General features: G+C 52.2%; 1 protein-coding gene across 2 annotated transcripts in view; it reads right to left on the reverse strand.

Annotated features, from left to right (window-relative positions):
* RPS6KA1 (ribosomal protein S6 kinase A1) overlaps positions 1 to 14,051 on the reverse strand; it is a 30,187-nt gene extending 16,136 nt beyond the window's left edge. For both annotated transcript variants that reach the window (XM_077788522.1, XM_021534948.3), the window contains exons 1-2: positions 13,942 to 14,051; positions 8,340 to 8,384 (exon numbers count right to left, since the gene is read on the reverse strand). In XM_077788522.1, coding sequence (XP_077644648.1) covers positions 8,340 to 8,384; positions 13,942 to 14,004 — 108 coding nt within the window. In that variant the 5' untranslated portion in view covers positions 14,005 to 14,051. The remainder of the gene's footprint in view (positions 1 to 8,339; positions 8,385 to 13,941) is intronic.
* Positions 14,052 to 24,264: the final 10,213 nt, after the last annotated feature.

Below are 24,264 nucleotides of genomic sequence, written 5' to 3' on the forward strand. Positions count from 1 at the left end.
GAGGAACTGCTGCTGGAGGAGGGACAGCTGCTGGCACAGCCACAGGCTTCCCAAGGGGATGTCTGGGCAGAGGTTTCAGCTGCTGCCCAGAAGGACTGGATGAAGACAACCTCAGACCCTTCCTTCCCTAAGGGTCAGCCTCAGGAAGGGATGTGGAGCTTCACCCTCCTGAACTTTTGCATGAAGTTATTTTACGTGACCTACTCCAGAGCAACACCTTCCCCGTGGAGCAGCAGCTCCTGCTCGGGAGGGAGCCTGGATCAGTGGGAAGCACGAGGGGCTGCAGCTTGCAGAGGAAGTGAGGCTGAAGTTTGTGGAGAGCAAAGACTGCTCTCTGGAACTTTTTTTTCAAGTGGTGGTTCTCAAAAAGGGGAACAAACAATGCAAAGAAATCTCCCCACTCACTGCCTGCCCTTCTGCAAAGGCCTTTTTTGGGCAGGGCTGGCCCTCAGCCTCATTTGCAACAAAAGAATTGGCCAGAACCTGGTACTTTTGACTGTACTTCTGTGGTGGATCCTCTTCAGTGCTCCTGGGAGCCCCCAGCCTGAGAAATCCTGCAGGACACAGAGCAGAGACATGGCCCGGGCTGGGAAGGGAAGGGTTCATCTGGGGGTACCTGTGCTGTGGGGCCACGGACTCTCAAAAGAAGAGGGAGATTCTCGGAGCAATCCAAGAGGCTCTGCAGGCAGAGAGGCTTCCTCAGCTCTTTAACTCACTGAACAAGGAGTTCAGACAATCACTGGGGCCCACGGAGGAAGGGACGCCATGGGCTGGCTTTGAAGGTGGAAGTCCTGCACAAAGTCACTGCCACAAACAGAGCCCAGGAGCACCGGGGACCTCGGGAACTGGAACTTGCCAAGGAGGGGATAAGGACACGGGTGGATTCCTGGCAGGAGGTTTGCAGGAGGGGATTACTGAGAGGAGCAGGGCTGCACGTTTCACCCCACACCATCCCCAAGGACTGTTAGGTCTCCTGAAAAACAAAAACCAACCAAAAATGGGAGAGGGAGGAGAAACTCAGAGGACACAGTCAGGCCTCTGCCCAGCGGGTGGTGTCCAGAAATCCTCAAATCATCAAAGCCCTCAATCCTTACAGGGAGCTGAAGAAGAGAATGACCAGCTCCATCCTGGCGTGGAAAACATCAGGAGCCTCCCCACACAAAGCTTAAACAAAAGTCTGACTCCTGGAAACGCTCTGCCATCCTCCTGGGGGCAATTCCTCCCCACTACAGAGGCAACTAAACTGTGTAAAATTAACCTGGTGGCTCCTGGGAAGGACTCTGCTGCTCCTCCAGTGATCCTGGCTCCCCACAACAGGTTACAGGCAAACCCCTAAAAGGGGAAACTGCCAGGGGACAGGCAGTGCCACACTGGCACCCCTCGAGCACGTTCCAGCAGGTGGCACTCGGAGCATCTTCAGGCTCCAAAATGTGTTTCTCATTTGAAACGGGATGGGGGGAGCCCAAAGCCCATTTCATAAGCACCCACATTATAAATACCCCTCTGGGAAGATTCAGCACCCCTGAAAATGAGGGATCTTGGAAATTATTAAGGGATGAAGGGTTTCTCAAGCAAAGCCTGAGGCTGAGGAAAGGGAGGAGGCTCAGCTCACACAGCTGAGCCCCTGTCCTTGTGCTTCACAACATCCTTTTTGATCTGCTCAGTTTTTAACCAACTCGTTTCACAGGGAAACCAAAATCTCTTCTTTATGTCAGAGGGCTCAGGTCGGTTTTGGGATGGAGAGAGCAGAGGCTCCAGCACAGGCACTCCCTCCTACTCCCCGGGCTCCTCCCACTCCTGGCTCTATCCAGGGCTATGTTGGCAGCAGATCCTGAAAGTTTCTTCAAAAAATAAATAAATTAATACCATTTCTCCACCCTTTCCAGGCACTACAAGCTGCAACTGGCCAGGATCAGCTGATGATGAGCTGTTTGGGCTAAAGATACAAGCTCAGGCAAAAGATGTTCCCAAACTCCATGGAGATTCCTTGATGGCTCTGGTGCTGCTGCAGTTCCAGAGCTGTGAGAGGAGCACGGGGAGCCAGCAGGACTTTGCACCCAGTGGAACGTGACACTGGAGAAACCACCTTTAACAGCCAGGAGATAAGGAATTACTCAGTTCTGCAGCTTCTACAGAGCAAATCAGTCTCTGGTGCAAAAAGAGCAGAGGATGCAGCCTCCCCTTCCTGCAGCCCCAAACACCTCCCAGCAGGGAGGAAAGCTCTGCTCTCAGCAAATTCCAACCAGCGTGGGCTTTGATGGTGGCAAAACCAGGAGACCCCGTCCCAGGCTGTTCCAAATGCAGAATCCCACTCTGAGGAACCAGCAGTAAAGCACCACCTTCCATCAAGGCACAGGGCAGTTCTGTTACTTTCAGTAGAAAAGCTCAAAACTCTTTCTAGCTGAATTGTAAAATACAGCATTGGTTTCACAAGAAGAACCAAGACTTGTTTGCTGCCCTTGGAGTACTCGTGGGATGTGGAAAGTATTCTGTATTGCTGGAATTCCACACTCCTCCCACAGCACACAGGCTGCCCTCCCCTTGCAAGGCACACAAGAAATGTCTCAGACCTGGAAAAGCCTTTGCCTGGTACCTGCCGGGGCTGTTCTGTGCAGGCAGGGAGAACCCGGCTCCCTCCCACCCTCTGGGAAGGTCACACGTGTGGGACACGCTGAGAGAAAGGGATTGTCACGTTTTGGGGGTGGCTGTGAACTGCAGCAGGGTTAAAAGCAAAACAAAGCCTGTCCAAAACACACCCTGAGCTGTGCGTTACCAACAGCCCGGTGAGAGCACATGGGATGAGTGCCTGCTGGAGCAAAGCTCCAGTTTATCATTTAATGTCTATAAAACCATGGCTGCAGCCAGCAGCCACCCCCTCCACGGCTCAGCTGCTCTGTGTGCCCGGGACAGGACCATAACATGGACAGAACATCCATCCCAAACATGGACACTACATCCATCCCCTCGCCAAACATGGACATCACATCCATCCCCTTCCCAAACATGGACATCACATCCATCCCCTTCCCAAACATGGACATCACATCCATCCCCTTCCCAAACATCACACCACAGGGATTGCAGCCACACCCCACACTGGGAATACCATGTTCTGTCCTGTTCCCCTCAGATGCTATTTTAATGAGCTTTTTCCTCCTCACTCTGTCCCTGTGGAGACCCCAGGGGTCCCCTCCTGGACCCCCAAAGACAACCACTGGCCCCAGTGCTGGTGCAGAGCCATCACCTCCCCCTCTGACAGCAGTCCTGGCACATTCCCAATCCATATCCAGGCCAGCCTGGGCTGTCCAGTGCAATCCACCTCTGACAGTGAGGGATCAGTTCAGCCACATCTCAGGAGCACAGAGTGTCCTCAGCCCGCTCGGCATTCCCAGAGCAGCTCTGCCCACCCCGAGCCTTCAAGCACAAAGAGGGATAAACCCTCTCCTTTTCTGCTTTCCTCCTTTTCCCTATCCAAAGGGGTGACGTTTCCCAGCTGTGCTCTCCAGGACTGGCAAGGAGAGGACCTGGATTTCCAGCTGCAGTTGGGAAACCCTTCCTGCCTCAGAGCTGCAATGAGATCAGCAGGATCGGCTGCAATGCCTCTGCTCCCAGTGCTGGGAGGCTGCCCCAGGCACACACGGAGGGGATTTCCGAAGAGAGAAGGAAAAGGGCTCCAGGCAAGGCAGGAATTCTTAGAGAGCTGGAACTCCCCTCCCCGGATGGTCCCCACCCCGTGGCAGCCCTGGCAGGCAGCACAGTGCAACCAGGGGGAAAACAGCTTTTGCAGCTTCACCTGGAGCTAGGGAAGGAATTTACTGCTCATGTCCAAGCCAGGCTTCACTTCCAAATAAAGCTGAGACTGGTGAAGCCGCAGGAGCCTCAGGCAGATTTGCCTGGGTGTGCAGGGAGAATCCCAGTCAGCATCTTGGCCAGCCAGGGGGCCCAGCAAACCCAGCCAAGGGCACTCCAAGCTCCCAGTTGCTGGGGTGGATGACCCAGTGACCAAACACAAACTCTGGCCTCTTCAAAGATCAAATGAGAATGAGTTCTTCAGGGTCCTCTCCAGTGCCAGCCCTCACCACTGTCCCCTCCAAGTACAACACACAGTAAGAGATTTTCAGGGTTTTTTTTTCCTTCAATACAAGAGGCTTTCTGGAGACAGAACATGAGGCAGCTTCTATGAACTCACCAGGGAATGGAAATGGCAGAGAAGAAACCAGAGTGGTTTGGATGGGTTGGGGACCATGTGGGAGGGCTGCTGGAGCAGACTCTGCTACATTCCTCGTGTGCAAGTGCTGTAAACTGACCCCTCTTCAATTATTCTTTAGAGTCTGCAGCTCACCAGAGACTCTGCTCCTCAAACAGGCATTTATTTGTGTTTTTAAAGAGCTCAGAAGCTGCTGCTCACCATAGCCCAGCCCTGCCAAGGACACAGAGCAAAGGCTCTGCCAGGAACAGGCCAGGCAGCTGTCAGGCACTGCTGGAGCAACAAACTCCCTCAATTCCTTCAGCTGACAAGGCAGAGCAGCCAGCTTGAACTCAGTTTTACCAGTGACAGGCTGGAAAAGCCAAATGTTAAGAGTGCCCAGTCCCTGCAGCATCGGGGAAATTTCCAGGCAGCACCACAGCACACTGGAGATGTTCTGCTCCCATGTCCTGCCCAGCCATGGGGCCAGTCTGGCCAGAACATTGCTGGCTGGAGCCCCAGGAGAGGGGCAGTGGGCTGAGAAGGGCTTTGCTGAGGTACCTGTCTCTTCCCACAGCTCCACGGCTCTCCAGGGCCCAGAGGAACCAGCAGCAGCTGTGCAAACACGCACGGAGAGGAGCACTCACTTGTTTGCTTTGAAACCCTTCACATGAAGAGGCTGTGATTAGTGGTGTCCAGCACTGACCAGGATCACACCACTGCATGTGGGTCCTGCCCTGCTCCCAGCCTGCAGCTCGAGGCCAGGGCTGGCCCAAGAGCCCTTCTCACCTGGACCCTCACTGGACACCAGGCCAGGTTGGACGGGCAACCTGGGACAGTGGAAGGTGTCCCTGCCCAGCACTCCTTCATGCAGGGAAGGACCTGTCTGCAAGCTTCACCTGGTCAGGATAAACAATAGGAGCTGCACAGAACTGGGGAAAAGCCTCATTTCTCCCTGTGCTGCACTGCCCCAGCCAGGCTCAGCCTGGAGCACCTCCTGCCCATGGCCTCCCTCCAGTCTCAAAGGTCCCTTTTATGGTGCAGAGCTCAGTTCTTCCCTTCCCCAGCTCTCCCTGTGCTCTGTGATTATCACCCCAGAACAAGCTGATCAGCACCCTCAGCCCGTTCCCCAGAGAGAGTGTGGGCACACTCAGCACTGCGATTCCACTCCTCTGCTTTTCATCATGAAGTGATTTCACTAATTGGGTGTTGTACTTCCATGTACAATTCCTCATGCTCGGCACCTACAGGGAACACAGGCTCACCCCTCAGCCAAGCTGGCTGCGGAGCAGGCTGAAAAACCCCAGCCATGAGAGGTTCCATTTTCCCACTGAATTCAGTTGCTGTTCCCCTGAACAAGGACCAATTTCACCCAACCTGGCAATTAAAATTTGGAGAACGCAGGAGAGAATGAGGTTCTGTACCCAGAGAGGTTTTAATCGCCACCACCTTAAGAGGATGAGAGAAAAATCCATCCTTGTACCCATCCTACATTGGATCAGCAGCCTGGTGTTAGGGATGTGGCCATGATTAGCCCTGCTTTCAGTGCAAACTCAAAACACAGCCTCATCCCATCCACTGTGAGCACTGACTCTTCCCCAGCCCCAACCAGCACGAGGATCTTGCAGACATTCCCCAGGTAAACCCACTGAGGAATGGGGCCTGCAGGGACTTGTGTACCACAACTGCTCTTGAAAGGGAGGAAACACAAGAACTTGTGAGATGCACCAGCTGGCCTAGGTAGGAAGCTGACAGGAGCTATAAAAGCAGCAAGAAAGTACCAGAAGAGGCCCAGCCTGGCCCAAGCCATCCCCTTGCTGCCTCCGCAGTGACCACGTCCTCGAGTTTCAGGTGAGACGGCGACGGAGGCGTCACACCAGCAATCTCACAGCACCAACTGTGAGCTTCCCGACTCTTTTGAGGAACTCTTGGATTTCCTCCTTTTCAGAGAGTCCTTGGTCGTGGCCCAGGCACATGAAGAGTGTGCTTTGGCAGCATCCTGCTGGCAGGGCCGGGGAGGGACAGGGCAGCCACGTGGGCGTTGAGCAATCGCCGCTGTCGCCGCTTCAGCTTATTTTTAGCAGAGATCACAGAATGAGCTGCAAAAGGATAGCACAAACCTGGAAAAAAGGTGCCTCTTCCCCTTGCAGCTCTCCACACACAGCACAGAAGGGTGTGGGAGGGAGCCTGAGCAACCTTCAGTGTGAGAACAGTCACCTTGGATGGTGATGGCCACTTGCTTCTGCTGCTGGGGTAGAGCCAGAGCCAGGAGCTCCTGCAGATGTCTGCCCACAGAAAGTACTGAAACACACAGATATTCTGGGTGCTGCCTGCTCCCCCATCTGCAGCATCTCAGGGCAGAGCTTGCCCTCAAGTTGAAGGTATGTGTTTACAGGAGGGATTTCATTTGTGCTGGTAGCAAACATACCTTGTACAAACTTGGAAAACGCCACCGAGGTTATTTCAGGAGCGCGCAGCAGAGCTTTGGCTGCTCAAAAGTTACCCAAAATGGGATTGTCAGACACTGCTCACAGGCATTTTGGCCAAGGGGCCTCAGGAAAGTGGAAAGCAGGACACCTACAGCAGCACAGGGCTCTTGTGGCTTCCCTGCTCTGGGATGTTGGAGAACTTGCCCCCTGCTCCGCTCCAGCTTGGACTGCACGTCCATGCCCCACAGAGCAGCAGAGGGAACCTCAAACGCTTTTTGGCTTCTATCTCATGGTCTTTCTGTGTAATGGCACCTACAGATGCAATCAGCCAGGGTTTGTCTCAGTGATGTCCCTCAAAGAGAAAAAAATCTTAAACGATTTTTAAATCAACATCCATCAGCAGCATTTAGGGAAGGGCAGTTTGGCCAAGTGTTTGAAGATGAAAGAGGCAAAGTCTCAAACCTTAGAAACCCAGCTGGAATCCAACCAGAAGACACAACATTCCTTTTTTCCCCATGCCAGAGATGCAGGCACAGTGAAGAGTTGTAAACCCGCTGTCCTCAGGGGAGGGAAGTGCAAATTCCATTGACCTGAATTCATCTGACCCAAAGATTTCTTTGCAAGCCACTGAAGAAGCGCCAGGCCAGCTCCAGAGTGGGACAGAGAGGCAAAACAGGTAGGGGAGATGCACTGGCACTGCTAGAAATCCACAAACATCCCAGGGAAAAAAAACTGGCTGAAATTTAGACAACTGGGGTTTAGGTTTAAATGCCTTTCACTAAAAATACAACGTAACCAGCTGGAAAAACAGCCCAGCAAGCCCCCAGAGCCTTGGCAGGGCTGATGATTCAGAGAGAGAAGCTGCCACAGGGCCCTCGCTGAGGGTACAGAGCTCCTGACAACCCGCTTGGGAAGGTTGCCCAGGGCAAGTCCAAAGTGTTGTGTCATTCATGGCTGGATCAGAAAAGGAAATCCTGAAGGGATTATGATTTCACGGTTCTGACATGGCTCTCCTGCTGTGCACTGAGGGCAGGGCAGAGGAATGGGCACAGTCAGGAAATGCCCACGGGGACGGCATCGTGCTGTCCTGTACCTGGGGAGGGCTCACAGCACACACATCTGCTCGAGGGTGGAGCAGGGGGAGCTTTAGGGGAGTCAAGAAGGGGTAGCAGGTTCAGATCCCTGCCCAAGACACGGCAGACAGCAGCTCAGGTCTTTCTGCCATTCCCAGCTGACGCTAACGGGCTGCAGAGGGCAGCTTGGCAGAAGTGGAGCTTCTCCCAGCCCCACCAAGGCGAGAGAATAAACAGATACCAGACGCTCAGCAAGGGCAGCTGTGCCAAAACCACCAAATACTCTTGTACATCTCATCCCAGCTGGCAAGATCAAACCACAGAGAGAGGCATAAACACAGCACCGAAACACCCCAGGGGTTCTCACTTCTCACCCTCGGCTACAGCCCCATCCAGCTCCTGAGTGCTGGACCGAGGTGGCCCTCTGGAGAACCTTCCAGCACGTTTGGATGACCAAAGGGACAGGAAGACAGGGGTTTATCTTTCCTCTTCCCTGTCTCCAGTCCCTTGCACTCCCACGTGCACGCCTGCAAATTTACAGAGCAGCAGCTTTACAGGGTTTAAAAATAACCATCCCCATCCTGCTCCCGAGTCAGCTCACACCCCCCACGCTCAGAGGGACCTGCAGAGGTAACCTGGGACACTTTTTACCTTGGATGGAGGATTCCCACCTTCTTCTGGAGCTGGCTGCCCGTTCTGCAAAGCAAGAGAACCTGGTGTTAGCACATGCTAGGCATTGTTCCTCATGTCCCTCACAAAAGCTGGGACTGGGACAAACAGGCCAGGGTGGCACTCTGGATATGGCACAAGGTGGTTGAACATTTCCCCATACACCAGACTCTTGTCTATTAACTTGTTCAAAAGAAAGTCTCTTGCCCAGAGAGTCTCTCCAGACTTCCCCCAAATGAAATTGGGGCTCCTTATCCACCCAGTATTGCTCGTGGGGCAAACAGCACAGATTCCCACCAGTGCTGCAGACGCTGCTCCATCCCACCCCTCCTGCGCTGCTGCCCTGGGGCTGCTGGCAGCAGCCAGCCGAGGAGTTAACAAGCATCGTGCCGAGAGATCATTTATCAGTCGTTTATCACCCCATCGCAGCCGATAGCTGCAGGAAACCTGCCCCACCCGCCCGGCTCCAGCTCCAGCCCCGCACAAAGTCCCGGCGGGTGACCCGAGCCGCCGCTCGCCCCGGCTGAACCGAGCCCGGATCAGGTTCCGGGGAAGCCGGGCCAGCGAAAGTGGGTGGGATTTCACCGAGACACAGATACCCAGAGCAGGATAAGCACGAACAGGAGGTTTTCTGCAGACTGAGGAGAAAAACAAGGGCAAGAAGACTTTGCTTTGACATCTGTCTGCACTGCAGTCTCAGGCTCCAAAAATCATGACATTCCTTTCCTCCTCTGAAAGAACAAGGGCAGTTTATTCCTTCCTTTTCAGAAGTTATAGACCAAGTGAAGAGTTGCAGTGCCAGTGGGTTCGAGCCTCAGATCCTCAGTGGAATCACTGGGTTCTAGAGCCTTTCAGGAACTGTCAGCAACAAAGCCAACTCATTCCATGGAGCAGCAAGGATCCATTGAGATGATCAACCTGACTTCTTCCTCAGGTCTCCACTGCACTGCAATATTTACATCTGTATGGACCCGATGTGAGCTCCACAACTCACCTTAGTCCCAACTTAAGTTCCCAAGCAGTTTCAGCCAAGGACTGAAAGCAGGCCCCAGCAGCCCCACGCAGGAGCTTCCCCAGAGGAATGCTGCCCTGGTGTTTACACGGAGCCCTCGGTGCCATTAGCACAGGGAATAGCTGAGCAGTGAAGTAAGAATTTGTGTTTATGAACAGCCCCCACAACGCAGGGGGAGCCACAGCACTGAGATAACCAGGCTTGGAAAGAGGCTGATGTTTACTGGCTCAGCTGTCACCCATCCACAGCTCACAACTGCCTGCTAATCCAAACCACAGCTCGGGGAGGGCTGGTTTTCTCTCAGACAGCTTAAGAAGCAGAATTTCTGTGTTGGACAGAGGGAAACAGTGCCTGGCTCTTGGTCTGGAGAGCAGATCCACAAGGCACGTGTCAGGAGAGGGGTGAGTGGATGCAGGGGGTGTCCAACCCCTCAGCTTCAAAGGTGAGCTGGGAGACAGCAGGTGATACCTCCAGAGCCACCAGAATTTCGGGGGTGAGTTTTATCAGCTCCCTGAAAAGGAAAACTTGTCCTCCTGCTGCTGACAGAAACCCATCCTCCCTGGGATGGAAGGGATGGGGAAAGAAAGAGAGCAGTGTCCATGCCAGGGAGGCTGCCTGGGCATGCAGCTCCCTGGTCTTCGGGTGATGAAGCTCCTGATGAAACAGTCGCTTTCTCAGGCTGACAGAAGTCAGATGTGTGAGCAGAGAATTGCAGTGTTTAGAGCCAAGTGCTCTCCTTCCACCCCAGAGCAAAACCAGTCCTTATTCCCTCATATGGAATTGGAGGGCCATTTGTGTACGTTCCAGATGGAAGCAGCTCCAGACTCATCACCTCCCCGGATAAAATATGGCCACTCAGCACGTCACGAGCAGGGCTGAAATAGTTTGTGGGTTTCTTGGGTTGACATTTGCCTCTTTAAAATGCTTTATTTCTGCCCTGCCCCTGCACACCACACACAGGGGGGAGCAGGTGCAGCTGCCCTCCCACAGCACTCTGGGGCTGCAAAGGAGCCTCCCAAATGTCCCAAGATCTCCCTCCTGCAGCAACCAGGCAACGTCTGCTGCAGGAGGGAGGCACAGCTCCTCCCTGGGGTGCCCAGGAGCTCACCCAGGCTGTGCCAGAGCAGGGCTTGGGCTCCTGATGAGGCAGCCACACGAGGCTCTCCGGGAGCCCGCAGCCTGTCCTTGCAGCTGCCCTGCTCAGGGGTGAGCAGAAATGGGGATTAGAGCTCTAAGCTGCTGGGCACGTGGAGCAGCAGCCCGGCAGCCAGGGCACCCCTGGGTGCCTGACCGCTCCGGCTGCCCCAGAGCTGCCACCACAAACCCCTCCTGAGCACGCCAGCTCCCTAATAGCACACAGAAAAGTATCCTGGAAAACAAGTGTGCTGTTACGCAACTGCCAGCCTGGCTGAACTTGGGAGATATTTATCTTAGGACATCTTGCACTTTAAATCCTTTTAATTCCACATAATCCACAGCACAGGGAGCAATTTCCAGAGCAGGCCAGTGTGCTCTAATGTGAAACCAGGACGAGGTGCATCCTGACGGGGCCCAGTCCTGCTCTGGGTTATGGACAGCTCTGCCTGCCAAAGCAGCCTGCTGCTGTTCCTGCATCTTTACACTCTGAACAGCCACTTTTGAGGTGCCCCTAAACACCTCACAAGGAGCAGGTACCCAGAGCTGCTCTTCCACCCAACTCTGATGAGCCATGAAGCACTCAAGGAAGGAGCAGAGGGAGAAACCCTTCACCCCAGAGCTCCTGCTAGTTTGACACAAGAACAAGGCATGTTTAAATTATTACCATTAAGTAGAATTTATGGATCTTGCCTACTACAGTTTGGAGAAAGGAAATAATTCTACAAGAATAGAGATCTCCAAAGGAACTCCAGTGCCCAAACAGAGGAGGCTCTGCACAAGGCATATCAGGGATGACAGCCACTCAGCTGTCTCCCTTGTCTCTTGATCGTAGTTTGCACAACTCGAGCTACCATGCTTGAGAAAAGAGTTATTCATTAATAGCTCCTGCTCAATAAAGGGTGATACGTATATACAGGCAAAAATAATTAGCTTGAAGTGGTGGAGCTTGGCGTAATCCCACGTCAGTTGCATTGTTGTAGGTTTGTGTAATGAAAGAAGAATTTGAAGCAAAGCGGAGCCCTGATGACAGATCCACCACTATGGGGATGAAGTCATGGAATCAAAGAAACACAGGATGGTTTGGGATGGAAAGGACCTTAAAGCCCACCTCATTCCCCCTGCCATGGCAGGGACACCTCCCACTGTCCCAGGCTGCTCCAGGCCCTGTCCAGCCTGGCCCTGGGCACTGCCAGGGATCCAGGGCAGCCCCAGCTGCTCTGGGCACCTGTGCCAGGGCTGCCCACCCTCCCAGGGAAGGATTTCTGCGTCACTCAACTCCATTCTCCAGCTTTTGTACTCTGCCCCAGCCACGTTTTTCTGCTACAATAACCAATATTTGGAATAATATAAGCAGAAGAGAGAATGGCAAGGGGAATAAAAGCAGGAGCAGTGATTGTAAAGCCCAGAGTCCAGGACAGAGGGAGTTGGCTCCTGTCAGGGAGCAGTTCAGGCTCCCATTGCCACCCACTCCCACGCGTTTCCCTGGCATGGCTGAGCTCTGGTGGGCCGGGACAAGGGGCACCACACGGCCAATTCTCCTGGAACATAGTGGAAAAACCCCAAATCCCTCAACAAAAGGACTGATGCCTCCAGCAGCACGGTGACAGCACCTCTGCTCCATGACTCAGAAAGCAAAGGTCGGAGGAAGCCGGTTTCTAACCTGGATGGCAGCGATCCCAGGGCAATTTACGTAACCAGTGTTCCAGAAACGTCTCCTTGCTTTCTCAGTGGTGCCACCTCTCCCAGGAGGGGTGAAAACTTCCCCCTTGGGCCCCTGCCCTTGGCGATTATAGCCTCAAAGTGCAACACTCCTCCCAAGCCCCATTCCCGCTCTGCTGCAGGACCTCAGGCAGCTCTCTAACGTCTGACCAGGTGTGGAGGTGAAGAACACCTGTATTATATTCCTCGCTGGAATTAAGAGCGTGTACTCATCATTTTAAACCAAAGAGAGGCAAATTGCTAAGTGCCACTCGAGCTCCCGAGACGCAAAACACCTGATCCGCTGCAATCCCACCCGCGCGTGGCGCCCGGCCCTGCCCCGGAGCTGCGCCAAGGTGAGACGGGGCAGGGAGAGCCAGAGGCTCCCTCCGCTCTCGGCTTCCGAGCAGCGCAGCCGCTCCTGCGATGGGGAGATCGGTGCCTGCCGCCCGGTCCCCCGGCCGTTTCCGCTCGGAGCGATCCCGTGGCGCTGACACGGCGCCCGCCGGCACCGGGACACCGGGACACCGGGATTAGGCACTGAATGGAGCCTCGCCCGCGGCTTCCCCTGCCCTGGGCACCCGCACTCGTTTCCTCCCATTATGAGCCGAGTGGCGTTTCCTGGCTTTTCAGGCATCTCTCTTCTTAGGAAGGAGAAACCACAAATAAAAAGCCCCGACTCGCAGCAATAACCCACGGCCTGGCTCGGGGACATGACGCGATTTGGGAATCGCCGCAGGATTTCCCTCCTCTCCCAGCCTGGAGCACAAACTCCTCCTCACGGCTCCGCCGGTGCTCCAGAGCAGAGGCTCTTCAGCCACCTTCGTGCCAGGTGTTGAGCCCAGGCAGAGCCTGCCCACCTCACGGGGGCTGCAGAAGCTGTGCCATAGCTGGCTGATGAAAATTCGGAAACCTCACCTCAATGGCCAGTGCCTCCCTGCAGCGGGGGCGGGAGCGCTGCCGCTGCTCAAAGCACAGACCTCTGAAGAGGCAATTTTAAACAGGAATGAGCAAATCTGACCAATTAACCACGGAGATATCCCCAGGTATGATAACGGAGTGTGACAGCATGAAATCCAGAGAGAACGACAGGAAAGCACCAGGGTCTGTGAAACACCTGGGACCAAACCCCCACCTTCCCTCTGGTTTCTCCGGGAGAGCTGCTGGTTCCAGTTTGAGTGAGAATACGTTTAACTGAAGAGTGCCAGAGCACAGAGCACAACTGCTCTGCCATGGGTGACAACTGCTGCAAGCTGTCCCTTCCGTCAGAAATGGCTGTGCCAGCCTGCAGATGTGGACAGGGGATGAGCTCCATCCTGCACATCTGGCTTGGGGGTCTCAGTAAGGAGGAAAAGAGCCAAAGGGGAGGGAAGAGCAGAGTCCAGCAAAGTGACACCGGAGCGTGGTCGGAGTTGGCGGCGCAGGCCTTTGCGAGAAGACGGCGCTGGGAGGGTGAGGGAGAAAACCCCCAAAATTGAGATTTTTATTCCCCGGGCCTTCAGCCGGCTCCGCTTTGCCGTGTGCCCGGCAGACTGGGGAGCGCTGCCTGCACTCCCGGCACGATCAGAGCCGCACGGGCAGCAGCGAGCCGCGGTGCCCCGAGCAGAGCCCCGCAGCGCCGGGCTCCGCGGCCGCGCTGCCCCGCCGCGGGCGCGGCTCGGCCCGCGCCGCTCCGCGGGTCCCGCCGGGCGCTCCTTTGTTCGGCGGAGCCCCCCGCCCCGGAGCCCCCCCGCTCACCTCCGTGTCCAGATGCACCAGCTCCATGTCGGGCCAGGGCTCGGCCAGCTGGGCGAGCGGCATCGCTGCCGCCGGCTGCCCGCGCCGGGCTGGCTGCGAGCGCCGCCGGGCCGGGCACGCACCGGCTCCGGGCCGGGCCGGGGCGGGGCGGGGGGCGGGAGCCGCCGGGGAGGGGCTGCGGGGATCCCCCGCCCGGAGCATCCGGCAAGCCCAGCCCGGCGTGCGGCGGGTCGGAGCGCGGGATCGCCGGGGCTGGAAAAGCTCCCGGCGAAGCATCGAGTCCCGCCATGCCCCCGGCCCCAGGCCACCGCTAACCCGCGCTGCCAGTGCCACAGCCACGCGGCTTTAAATCCCTCGAGGGATGGTGACTCAACCTGGGCAGCGTGTTTCAATGCCTGACCAGCCTTTTGGTGAAGGAATGTTTCCCAATATCCAACCTAAACCTCCCCCGAGGCAGCCTGAGGCCATTCCTTCTCCTCCTGTCCCTGTTCTCTGGGAGCAGAGACCCCCCCGGCTGTCCCCTCCTGTCCAACCAATTGCTTTTTTTAAGTTACAAATAAATAACTTTGGAAGTGTTGAAAAGTTACAGTAGAAAATCAAGTCTTCTTCTTGAAGGCCGCAGTGAAAGGTTCATGGGCAATATCCAGATCAAGGCCTATGGAGAGCATGGGGACAGAAGTGCTGCTGCTTCCACCCCTGCCAGGTTGGGATGCAGGAAATCCATCATATTTCATAACACAGAGACAGACATGCTGCCTCAGGACTTGACAAAGACAGAAATCATGAAGCTTCACCTAAATAAAACTGCCAGATTACCCTGTCCACTCCTTTTAGCAAAACAGCAAATGAAAGACTTTGGGGAGACCACAAATGACTTGTGATTATTCTCTGCAGCTACTTTTGTTAAAGGAGAGGATTTTGCTGAGGTAGCTCTACAGTATCTCAAAAGTAAATAACACCCCAAAAAAGGTTGTGGTGACACCACAGTGATGCTGGGGGGAAACGCTCCGGCCTCTCCATCGCCAGCTCCAGGAGCCCAAGAGAAGCCAGAAGTTCTCAGACTGACCTTCCCTCCATTCCTGCTCCAGGTAATGCTGAATCCAAGCTGGATTAACAGAAGGTGAAATGTGCCACAGGAAATTGCTGCTAAGTCCAGGATGTCAGGGTAAGAGAAATGAGGTAGCGGTGTCCCCCAGGATTTATTTCCAGTCAAAGAACAGCTATAAAAAGCATCCTTGATCCTGGAAGCAGGGTGCAAAAAGCAAAATCTGCTGTTTGGGTGACTGTCATGGCTAAATACAGTGATTAAAACATACAGCCTGGCATTTTTCTGAGACAGTTGCAGGCTGGGAAGAGCTGCTGCTGTGGTAAACAGAGACTTGGGATCAGCTGGATGCTTTGTCAGTGCTGCTAGAAGTTCAAAATGCTGCGGGTTTAGTTTGGTTTTAAAACCATCAAATCCTCCTCCAATACAGTTGTAGATATTTTTGCCTCTGCAGCTGGCTGGCTGTGTAACATTTTTCCTTTGCAGAAACGCTGACAACATTTGTTAAGCCAGTTAAGAAGAAAATTAACTCTATCCCAGCTGAAACCAGGACACCCCCAAAGCACTTCCAGAGCAGATGGAGACTGATCTGTATCATCACTACCAGATCCAATTTTGCCTGACTGCTCCAAAAGCTGGCCAAGTGATTCTCCCCATGGCCACAGTAACCCAGTGCTCCCATGGCTCACTGCATCCTTTCTTTTTTTCTGAATGCATGGGCATCTCATCCCCTGCCTGCTTTGTGGGCTGCTGCTTTTACACACCCAAGGAAATGCAAAAAAGATCACAGGCACAAGACCTTCCTTGCAAGGCTGAATCCCAAATATCTGCTACAATTTACAGACTCTTCTAATTTGCTAAGACAGTCAATTAATTAGAGCTTGCAGCAACCCTCTTTGTACTTTTAATATTGACCAATCAGATCCAAAGCTCGTTGTTGTCCTCACAGGGAAACTGAGTCAGGTTTTCAGTGTCAGGGCAGAACCTGAACTCCACATCCTGTCTTTTAATCCCTGGCTCTCCATTCACCATCTCATTTCTTTGCCTCTTCTGCTTTGTTTTGCCACTATGGAGGATGAGATGATGGATCACCTTGTTTTGATCCCAGGAACATTTTTCCGTAGCGTGGTAAAAACCACGTTGAAGATACAAAGCAGGGGCCCTGGAAATGAGAAAAACTGGCTGCCTCTAAGAGCTTTTTGCTTTTCTGACAGATTTCTTTCTGTTCCTCCACGCTGGGTGTGATTGCAGCTGCCTCAAATGCCAGCGTTTTCCAAGGCAGGTCCAGGCAGTGGTCGGAATGCAGGAATTGCACCACAGCAGGCAGTGGGATGCAGAGCTCTCGAGGAAGCACAGCCCAGGCAGTTCCTGCTCCCTGAACAGGGATTGTGCAGACTGAGGCTCTGTGGAGCAAACACCTCCAACCTCGGCCGACATTCCTGCACAGGTCAGCACCACGTTCCCTTGCTCAGCTCAGATGCATTTCTGAAGGCATCCAGCACATCTAAACCATTTCTTTTTTGTCAGAATAAAGTGCATTTTGCCTGCCGGCCCCGCAGACTCTCAGTCTGCCAAGCCCCCCTGTCCCGCGCGGTATCTCAGTGGATCCACCCGTCCCCATCCGCAGCTCCGGAGCCTCTCGGTGAAGCACACAGCTCCAGCCCCGGATTTCTGCTGCAGAACCGACCGAGCTGCTGGCTCCAGGGAATGTGCCTCGTTTGTGGGCTTTGCACCTTTCTCTCAGGAATGCTGGATGCAGCCGAGGGAGCCGCGAGCCGGGATGTGCCCGGGGAAGGCGCTGGGGAAGGAAGGAGCCGAGCGAGGCGGCGAGGCCGTGTCTGCCGGTTGTCATGGACACAATCGCTGCCCGGCTCCTGGATCAGTCACCTTCCCTTTCCTGGATGCCAACCAGCGAGTGGCTCCGGCGCAGGATGCAGCCCTTGGCACCCGAAGAGAAGGAGGAGCACATCTGTTTGAAACCCACACATCTCCTCACAGCATGTGGGGGGAGAGTGGGAGGCGACTTGGGTTTTTGGAATTAAATCTATGCACGGCCGGTCCATAATGCTTTGCCCAATTCCATGTGGTTCTGGCCTAAGCTTTGGCTGTTCCTGGGACACAGAGGAGCTGTTTCACAGCTGTCCATCCTTTTGGGTTCCCGAGGAACTGCTGAGGACCTGGGATCTGCCCGTGCTCCCTGTGCTCAGCACCCAGCAGAGCTCTGCAGGCTGCACGGACCAGTTCTGCCTCCAAACATCGAGAGGTTGTGGCTCAAACTGCACCCGGAATCGTGGAATTTTTTGGGTTGAAAGGGACATTAAAGTTCATCCAATTCCATGGGCAGGGGCACCTTCCACTGTCCCAAGCCCAATGTCCAGCCTGGCCTTGGGCACCGCCAGGGATCCAGGGGCAGCCACAGCTGCTCTGGGCACCCTGTGCCAGGGCCTGCCCACCCTCACACAGAATTTCTTTTGTAAAATATTCCTTTACCTACCTGAAAAAGGCTTTTTCAAAACCCCATGTAAAATACAAGCATTTCCTCACCTTTTCTAATTTAATTTTTAGAACAGATCTGCAGCCCAGGTGGGAAGTTATTTAGAGCAAGTTATCCATCAAATTTAGTTTTTAATGAGCACACAGCTATGTTTCTAGCTTATTTCAGTGTAGGGCTATGTGAGGGAGTGAAAGCATGAAAGAGAAAACTATCAGAAACTGTAAACAGAACTGAAGTTGCCAGGGCTGTTTGCACTGTCCCCCAGGAGGGAGAAACTTGAGTAAACACAGCACCAAGTACAGTCAGGGTTTATGGTTCTTTTAGGTTTAAGAACTTGTAAACAAATGATGGGGCTTTTAAGTGGATACAAAAAGATACCCTCGGTTTTGTGCTGCTTCCAGAGCACACAGGTCCCACTTTCTCCAGAGAGGGGAGGAGAAAACAAAAGCACATTTCAACAGAATTCCAGCTCCAGGGAGAGGAAAATGTCATTCCAGGGTTTGCGGTCTGGAGCTGACATCCTGCAGCTGAACAAGTCTGGTCCTGCTTTGCAGGAGGCACTCACAGATACCTGCTCCTAATTACCCCATCCTGGAGTTTGGGATGCCATCACTCCACAGCAAAAAGAAAAGAAAACATTTTAGGCTTGGAAGCAAATTTCAGAAATCCTGACGAGAAGCCCAAACACCACAGAAACCGATTTTCCTTTGGGGGACCCCAAACTTTATGTCTGATTTCAGATCAATATATGACTGGCAGCATTTCACTTCTCAGTCCCCTTACTAAACAGAGACCACTGCACACAGCCAGCCTTGAAAAGCCACATCCCAAAATAACCATAAAAATATACTTATAAAAGATGAGAAGTGATCCTGGCCAGGAATATTTTGGCCTAATGACTGATTGGATCAGGTAGGAAGGCTTAACACAAGCATGAGCTTTTGGAGAGGTGGGGAAAGAGGTGCCTTCAGCATTTAGGGAGAGAGAAACAGGTCTCTCCTAATAACAATTGTTTCTGTATTTTATACCTGCTCCAGGCAGTGCAGAGCACAGCCATGACTCAGTTGGCTTCAGGGCCAGGTAGGAGATACATCCAAAGAATGCTCAATGGGTTCCTTGTTGGGAACGGAACAAAAGGCACAACAGCTTCACTGATGGCAGAAACCTGATTCCCTGGAAAAAGAAAATCTATCTGTCCCTCATCAGCATCCCAAAAAACCCCAAACAAACAGACTCGGGACTTAGGGAGGTTCTTGGATTTTTGCAGCACTGCACATCTCGTAGCACACATAAACCAGGTCAGAAATGCAAGGCTGGTACTTTGCTGCTTGACTATTAAATTGTTGTTTCCCTCATGAGTATCAGGACTGTCCAGCTGGGCCTTTCCTGACTCTCTAAGGAGAGGCTTGGTGCATTTCTGGGAGCTTTACCAGGAGTCCTCACACCTCTGCTGATGAGGGAGGACACATTTGATCCTCCATTAGAAAAATCCTCTTACAGAACCATTTTTCACTGCCCCTCCAGGCACTCCAAGCTCAGCCCAAAGGATTTTCCATTAACAGGCTACAAATCCACCTGCCTGATTCTTGTGTGCTGTTCTCATTTCACTGTCACATGGCAGAACTGCTCAGAAAAGATAATTTCTAGCAACAAAAGCAAGAAAATACTTTTATCTTCCTTCCTCTAAACTTTGTGGGCACCCTTGGATGCTATGCTGTGGTTGTGCCTTTCCTCTGTCACAGTGCAGAAGGGAGGGTGGTGTTGCTCAGATGGTGACATTTTACCACTGAGGATTGAAGATCTTTTATAAAGAAATGTGTCCCTAGGTTCATGTCCCAGAATTCAAGAATGTCCCCTCTCGCTCGACTCTGCTTTGCTGTCCTGTGCATCCCCAGCCACTGAGAAGTTTACAAAGTAAAAACTTGATTAATCAGGTGTTTTGTCACCCAAAGGGTAGATAAAAGCTTCAGAGGATGTTATTTTATGCCAAGGAAGATTTGGCCAGAGGCAGTGGGCAGTTTCAACAGCTCCAGCCCTGGAAGGTGGTTTGGATTTGCTGCTGACTGCAGTGACAGCAAAACTGAGGCTTGCACGGCAGGCAACAGCTCCTTTCACCTTTCCTTGCAACCCGGTGTCAGAAATTGCTGGCCAGACCTGCCATCTCATTTTTCTATTTACAGTCTGCACAGAATCGTTTTCCCCCCAACCTAAGCAGCCACTGACATCATGTTGGAGATAAATGTCCTGTGGCAGTGGCCCAGCACAAGATAGGATGGGAAAAGGGGCAGTGTGTTGGAAATAGATAATAAATAACATCAGATGTAACATTATTGAACTCAAAACTCTTATATTAGATATAAGGACGCTGAGATATGCTACAGCCCTTAAAATAGGATAAGAATCATAGTGCTATTAGCTGTTAACACTCTGCAACACCAGATACTTGTTGAAAGGGATTATTGATCAACAGAGATGGAAAACAGGTTTTTGGCAGCTGCTTGCCAGTTGGAAGTTAATATGGGAGTCAATTACCACCAGATAAATGTCCCTTCTACAAGATCACAAGCAGAAGCTTTTGGAAGAGGAAGATACAGGCATGCCTTTAAATATCATTGCTATTCAGACAAAACCAGATGGGTTTAAATATCAGTACCGTGGTCATAGAAATTAATTTTTCTGTGAAGTGAAAGAGTTAGGGCGGAAAGCAAAGCAGCTCAAGAACAAGGCAAACCAGCCCACACAGAGTGTGTGTTACCCCTCATGGTCCTGCACCAGCCAGGGGGGAAATGAAGTGATTTTTCCTCCCAGTCTAAGATGGGGGGACTGTGACTAAATGCCAAAAGCCTGCAGAAGCTGCGAGGGCAGGGGTGGTGCTGCAGAGAGATCCCCTCTGGTGAGGAGAGCCCGGCACTGCACAGGGCATCACACAAGGCAGCAGAGCTGGGGACTGCTGGAGAGCTGCTCAGCAGCACTGGGAAGCTCTGTCCTCACCTCTGTCTGCTTGGGCAACACCACCTGCTCAGAAACTGTTTCCTCACGCCGGCAGGAACCCAGCAAATCTGGGTTTCAAACCAAAACCAGTTTCAGCTCCCAGCACTCCAGTGCACAGGGGCTGGGAATGCTCAGACCCATTCCAGGCACGCAGCATGTGACAAGGACCTTGGGCTGACATTGGGGAGGTTTATCTTGAACAATCTGTTTGCTCCTGTGTGCAGGGCAGGCTCACAGGACGGCGTATCACACGTCAGTCCCAGCAGTGGGGGCTGCCAGCCCAACCTGCTCTGGGGCAGGAGGGAAGGATTTATCAGCATGCCCAGTTTGGGCTAAACCAGCATTGTTTTCACAGAATCCCAGAATTTCATAGAATCCCATCTCATTCCACCCCCTGCCACGGGCAGACACCTTCCACTGTCCCCGTCCAGCCTGGCCCTTCCTCCCCAGACATAACCCATAAGGTGAGGCTGCTTCATCCCTGCTTTGCTGATGGAAGTTGTTCACTCACTAAGTTAATCACTAAACCAAATTCCCAACAATTCACTGCAGATGGGTGGAACCCTGGCCTGCTCCTTTCCCTGATCACAGAACAATCACTCCAGGTTTGTTATCTACAGCTACCAGGGCATGGTGACAGGGCGTGCTCGATGGAGACATGAACAAAATGTGGTTTTCAGCACTCAGATGTCCCTGAAACACTTGGCTCCAACGTTTGCTACACTGCCACAGCATTTACACTTGTGACTGGAAATCTCTCTGCTTTCTGCTTTTTCCCTATAATTTTGGGTGGAGTTTTGCCTACTTTATCCAATAAATCCCCACCCCAATAAATGTATAAATCCCCGTCCCAAGCAGGCACTGAGAACTGAATAAGAAGAATGAGTTTAACTTACCAGCAGCTCATCTTTCTGTTTTGCATCCATTTCAAGGAAGTGTCATGAGGGTGTCAAGTGCTTTCCCTGCAATCTCGCCAGCTCTGGGAAGCAGCCACTTCCTTCCCAGCTTTCAACACCGTCCTTGGAAAAGATAAACATGGAAAGCATGTGCTAGAAGGAGATAACCCAACGACTAAGGCTTTTGGGAGTGGGAAAGGTGAAGGAAGACCAGCAACTGGGGGCATTGCTTAAGCACAATACAGCTCACAGGATATCATTCTGGGACTCTTTAATACAATGCAGGTAAAAGTTGCTGGCTGGCAGAGAGAGCCCAGAGTTTTACAGCATCAGAAGAATCACTTTGCTTAGACTCTAAGGAGATTAGCACAGATGTTACAACTCAATTTCCTAGATTTGGCTTGCAGAGCAAAAGCACACACTCCAATACTAGAATACAAAAGCAAAATGAAGTAACACAAAAAGCACAGGAGACTTTCCAAGAACTAAAGTATTACTTCTATGAACATCACCACTTATTCTGTGATCTCAGGTTGAAGATTCAGCAAGTCTGATATAAGCAGTTTGTGCCAGCAAGCCTAAAAGAGACCAGGCTTATAGGCTACCTATTTAAATCTGGGTTTAGGATAAAGTATCCCTTCCCAAGCTGAGGACAGATGAGCTGAAGAGCGGCAGCTCTAGTTTTAGGCTCAAACTTTCAGGACATGTGCCACGGCAGCTGCGATAATGGCCTGAGGAGGAAAAGGAACGGTCCAGTGATTCTTAAAATAGCATATGGGAAGCCTAAGTTCAAAGGCTCGATATAACACAGATAAATTCCTTTGCAATGCCAGCTATGCCTGTAAACCGACGAGGAATGAGCACCCAGTCTGGATTTTGAGTAAAATCATAACAAAAACTGGGTAGAGGCTCAGAAGGGGCTCCCACTGCTCGGCTGAGTGGAGTTTGTCCAGCACTGATCTCTGACGGTGGCAGAGGATGGAGGCTGCTGGGGCAGCGCTGCTTCTGCTTTCTAGAAGCAGTAACTCCCATTAGACTGTGAGAACCCCGGGCTGCTGAGCTGCTTTTGGACGCTGCCTGCCACTCGCTGGCCTGCCAGCCCCATTCCGTGTTTCCTGGTACCACCGTGTGGCCAAGGGAAGGAACAGGCTGCTAATCACCGCGTGTTAATGAGCTAACAAGCCCCGCGCGGATCCCTGCGTCCACAGAAGGAGCACCGGGAGGTTGCCAAATCCACCTTCCCCTGCCAACGTGCCTCACATCCAGCTTGCCTCTGAAATCATGGAAATTTTTTGCAAGAGCAATTAATTCAGTATCAAGGGATTTTTTCTCTGTGGGGCTGGGCAGCATGGAAGTTAATTGGATCATGGTATGGCAGGGAAACCTGGGCACCTCCAGCCAGGCTGCAGGCCAACAAAACCCATCCACCAAACAGCCCCAGCACAGGAACAACCTCTGCTATTGTCTCCAGTAAGAAGGAGATGATGAGAAAAGCTAATTTAATTGCCCAAGTTTACAATCAGTCCTCGGGTTAAACTCAGAACCCCTAATACAGGAATGTTCTGCTCTTGTGCTGAGGCAAGACTGAATTCCATCAGGAAGCACCAAGACACCACTTCAATGAAATAAAAGCAAACAAAATCTGTCTGGGCAATGCTAAAATAGTAATCCAGACTAATTGTAATCTAATAGTAACTCCTCTCCAGGAGGAGACTGCCACATACACCCACCTCTGCACAGCAACCAACAAGCTCGAGAGCAGGGGAGAGCTGCTGCCTGCAGGGAAATTTGTTCAAAATCCAAAAGTAACATCAGTGGGATAACTGAGTGAGAAAAAAAATAAATTCCTATCAAATCTCTTTAGAAGGGGAAAAGTAGAAATTTCATTTGGGGTTTAAGTGTCCAGCAAAATGCAGAGAATTGTGGTACCTATTCCACACCTGGGCCAGCTGCAGCCACCCTTGGACTGCTCCTTCTATGTTCTCCAAGTACCTTCTCCAGGCTGGTTTGCTGTACCAATGAAATGTTTTTGTTTGGAGGCTTTAATGCATTTTAAAAAGCCTCAGCTTTACAAAGTTTTCCCTGAAATTTTCTACTCCCATTTCTTTTGCACATCATAGATTTTCTGGTTCCCTTCCTAAGGAGACAGTTAAAATGCTAAAAACAAAAATTACAAAGCAGTTTTTAATAAAGTGTCTCTAAAAAGCCCATTCTCTCACATCAGAAATCTTCTAAAGCCAACTTATTAAAGATCTTTATTGGCCTCAATCAGCTTTTCCACAGCTCCCCCCGTGCCATCCCCTTCCCATCCCTTACAAATGATGGGCTCCCTCTGTAAATTGTGAGTTTAACTCAAGCTCCATTTCATCTCCACCAACTGCAGGAGAAGTTGCCATTTCTCAGGAATTATAGTCAGCAATATTAGTCCCTGGGTATGGTGTTACCATATCCGGGATGATTTAGGGACAATGAAATCCCTGTACCATCAAGCTGCATGATTCTTCTGACAAAAATGATCCTGCAACTCAATCTCCTCTGGGTGCACTCACTGAATTCAGTCCATTTTCCTTCCTTGTTCCCTTTCAGCCCACCCGTGGCAGGGGATGGCAGGAGGATACTGTCACTTCTTCCACACAGAACTGAGCTCTGTGAAGGCAAAAGGAAAACTGCTGCAGGGGGAAATTCAAAACTTAATCCTAGGGCACTGTACTGGGAGGAGCAGGGACCTGGGGAATCCTCCTGGCATGGTCCAGTTCACCTGTTCTCATGGTTTTTAGCCCAATCCACTCTCAGTTTAACATAAACCCATGGCTGGGGGAAAGGTGGCTCTGTAGGATATTGGGAAGTGAGCACAGGCTGGCAACGTGCTCACATTAACTTCTCAGTTTAATTATCAC

The sequence above is a fragment of the Lonchura striata genome, chromosome 26, assembly GCF_046129695.1.
Source record: "Lonchura striata isolate bLonStr1 chromosome 26, bLonStr1.mat, whole genome shotgun sequence".
Classification (NCBI taxonomy): Eukaryota; Metazoa; Chordata; class Aves; order Passeriformes; family Estrildidae; genus Lonchura; species Lonchura striata.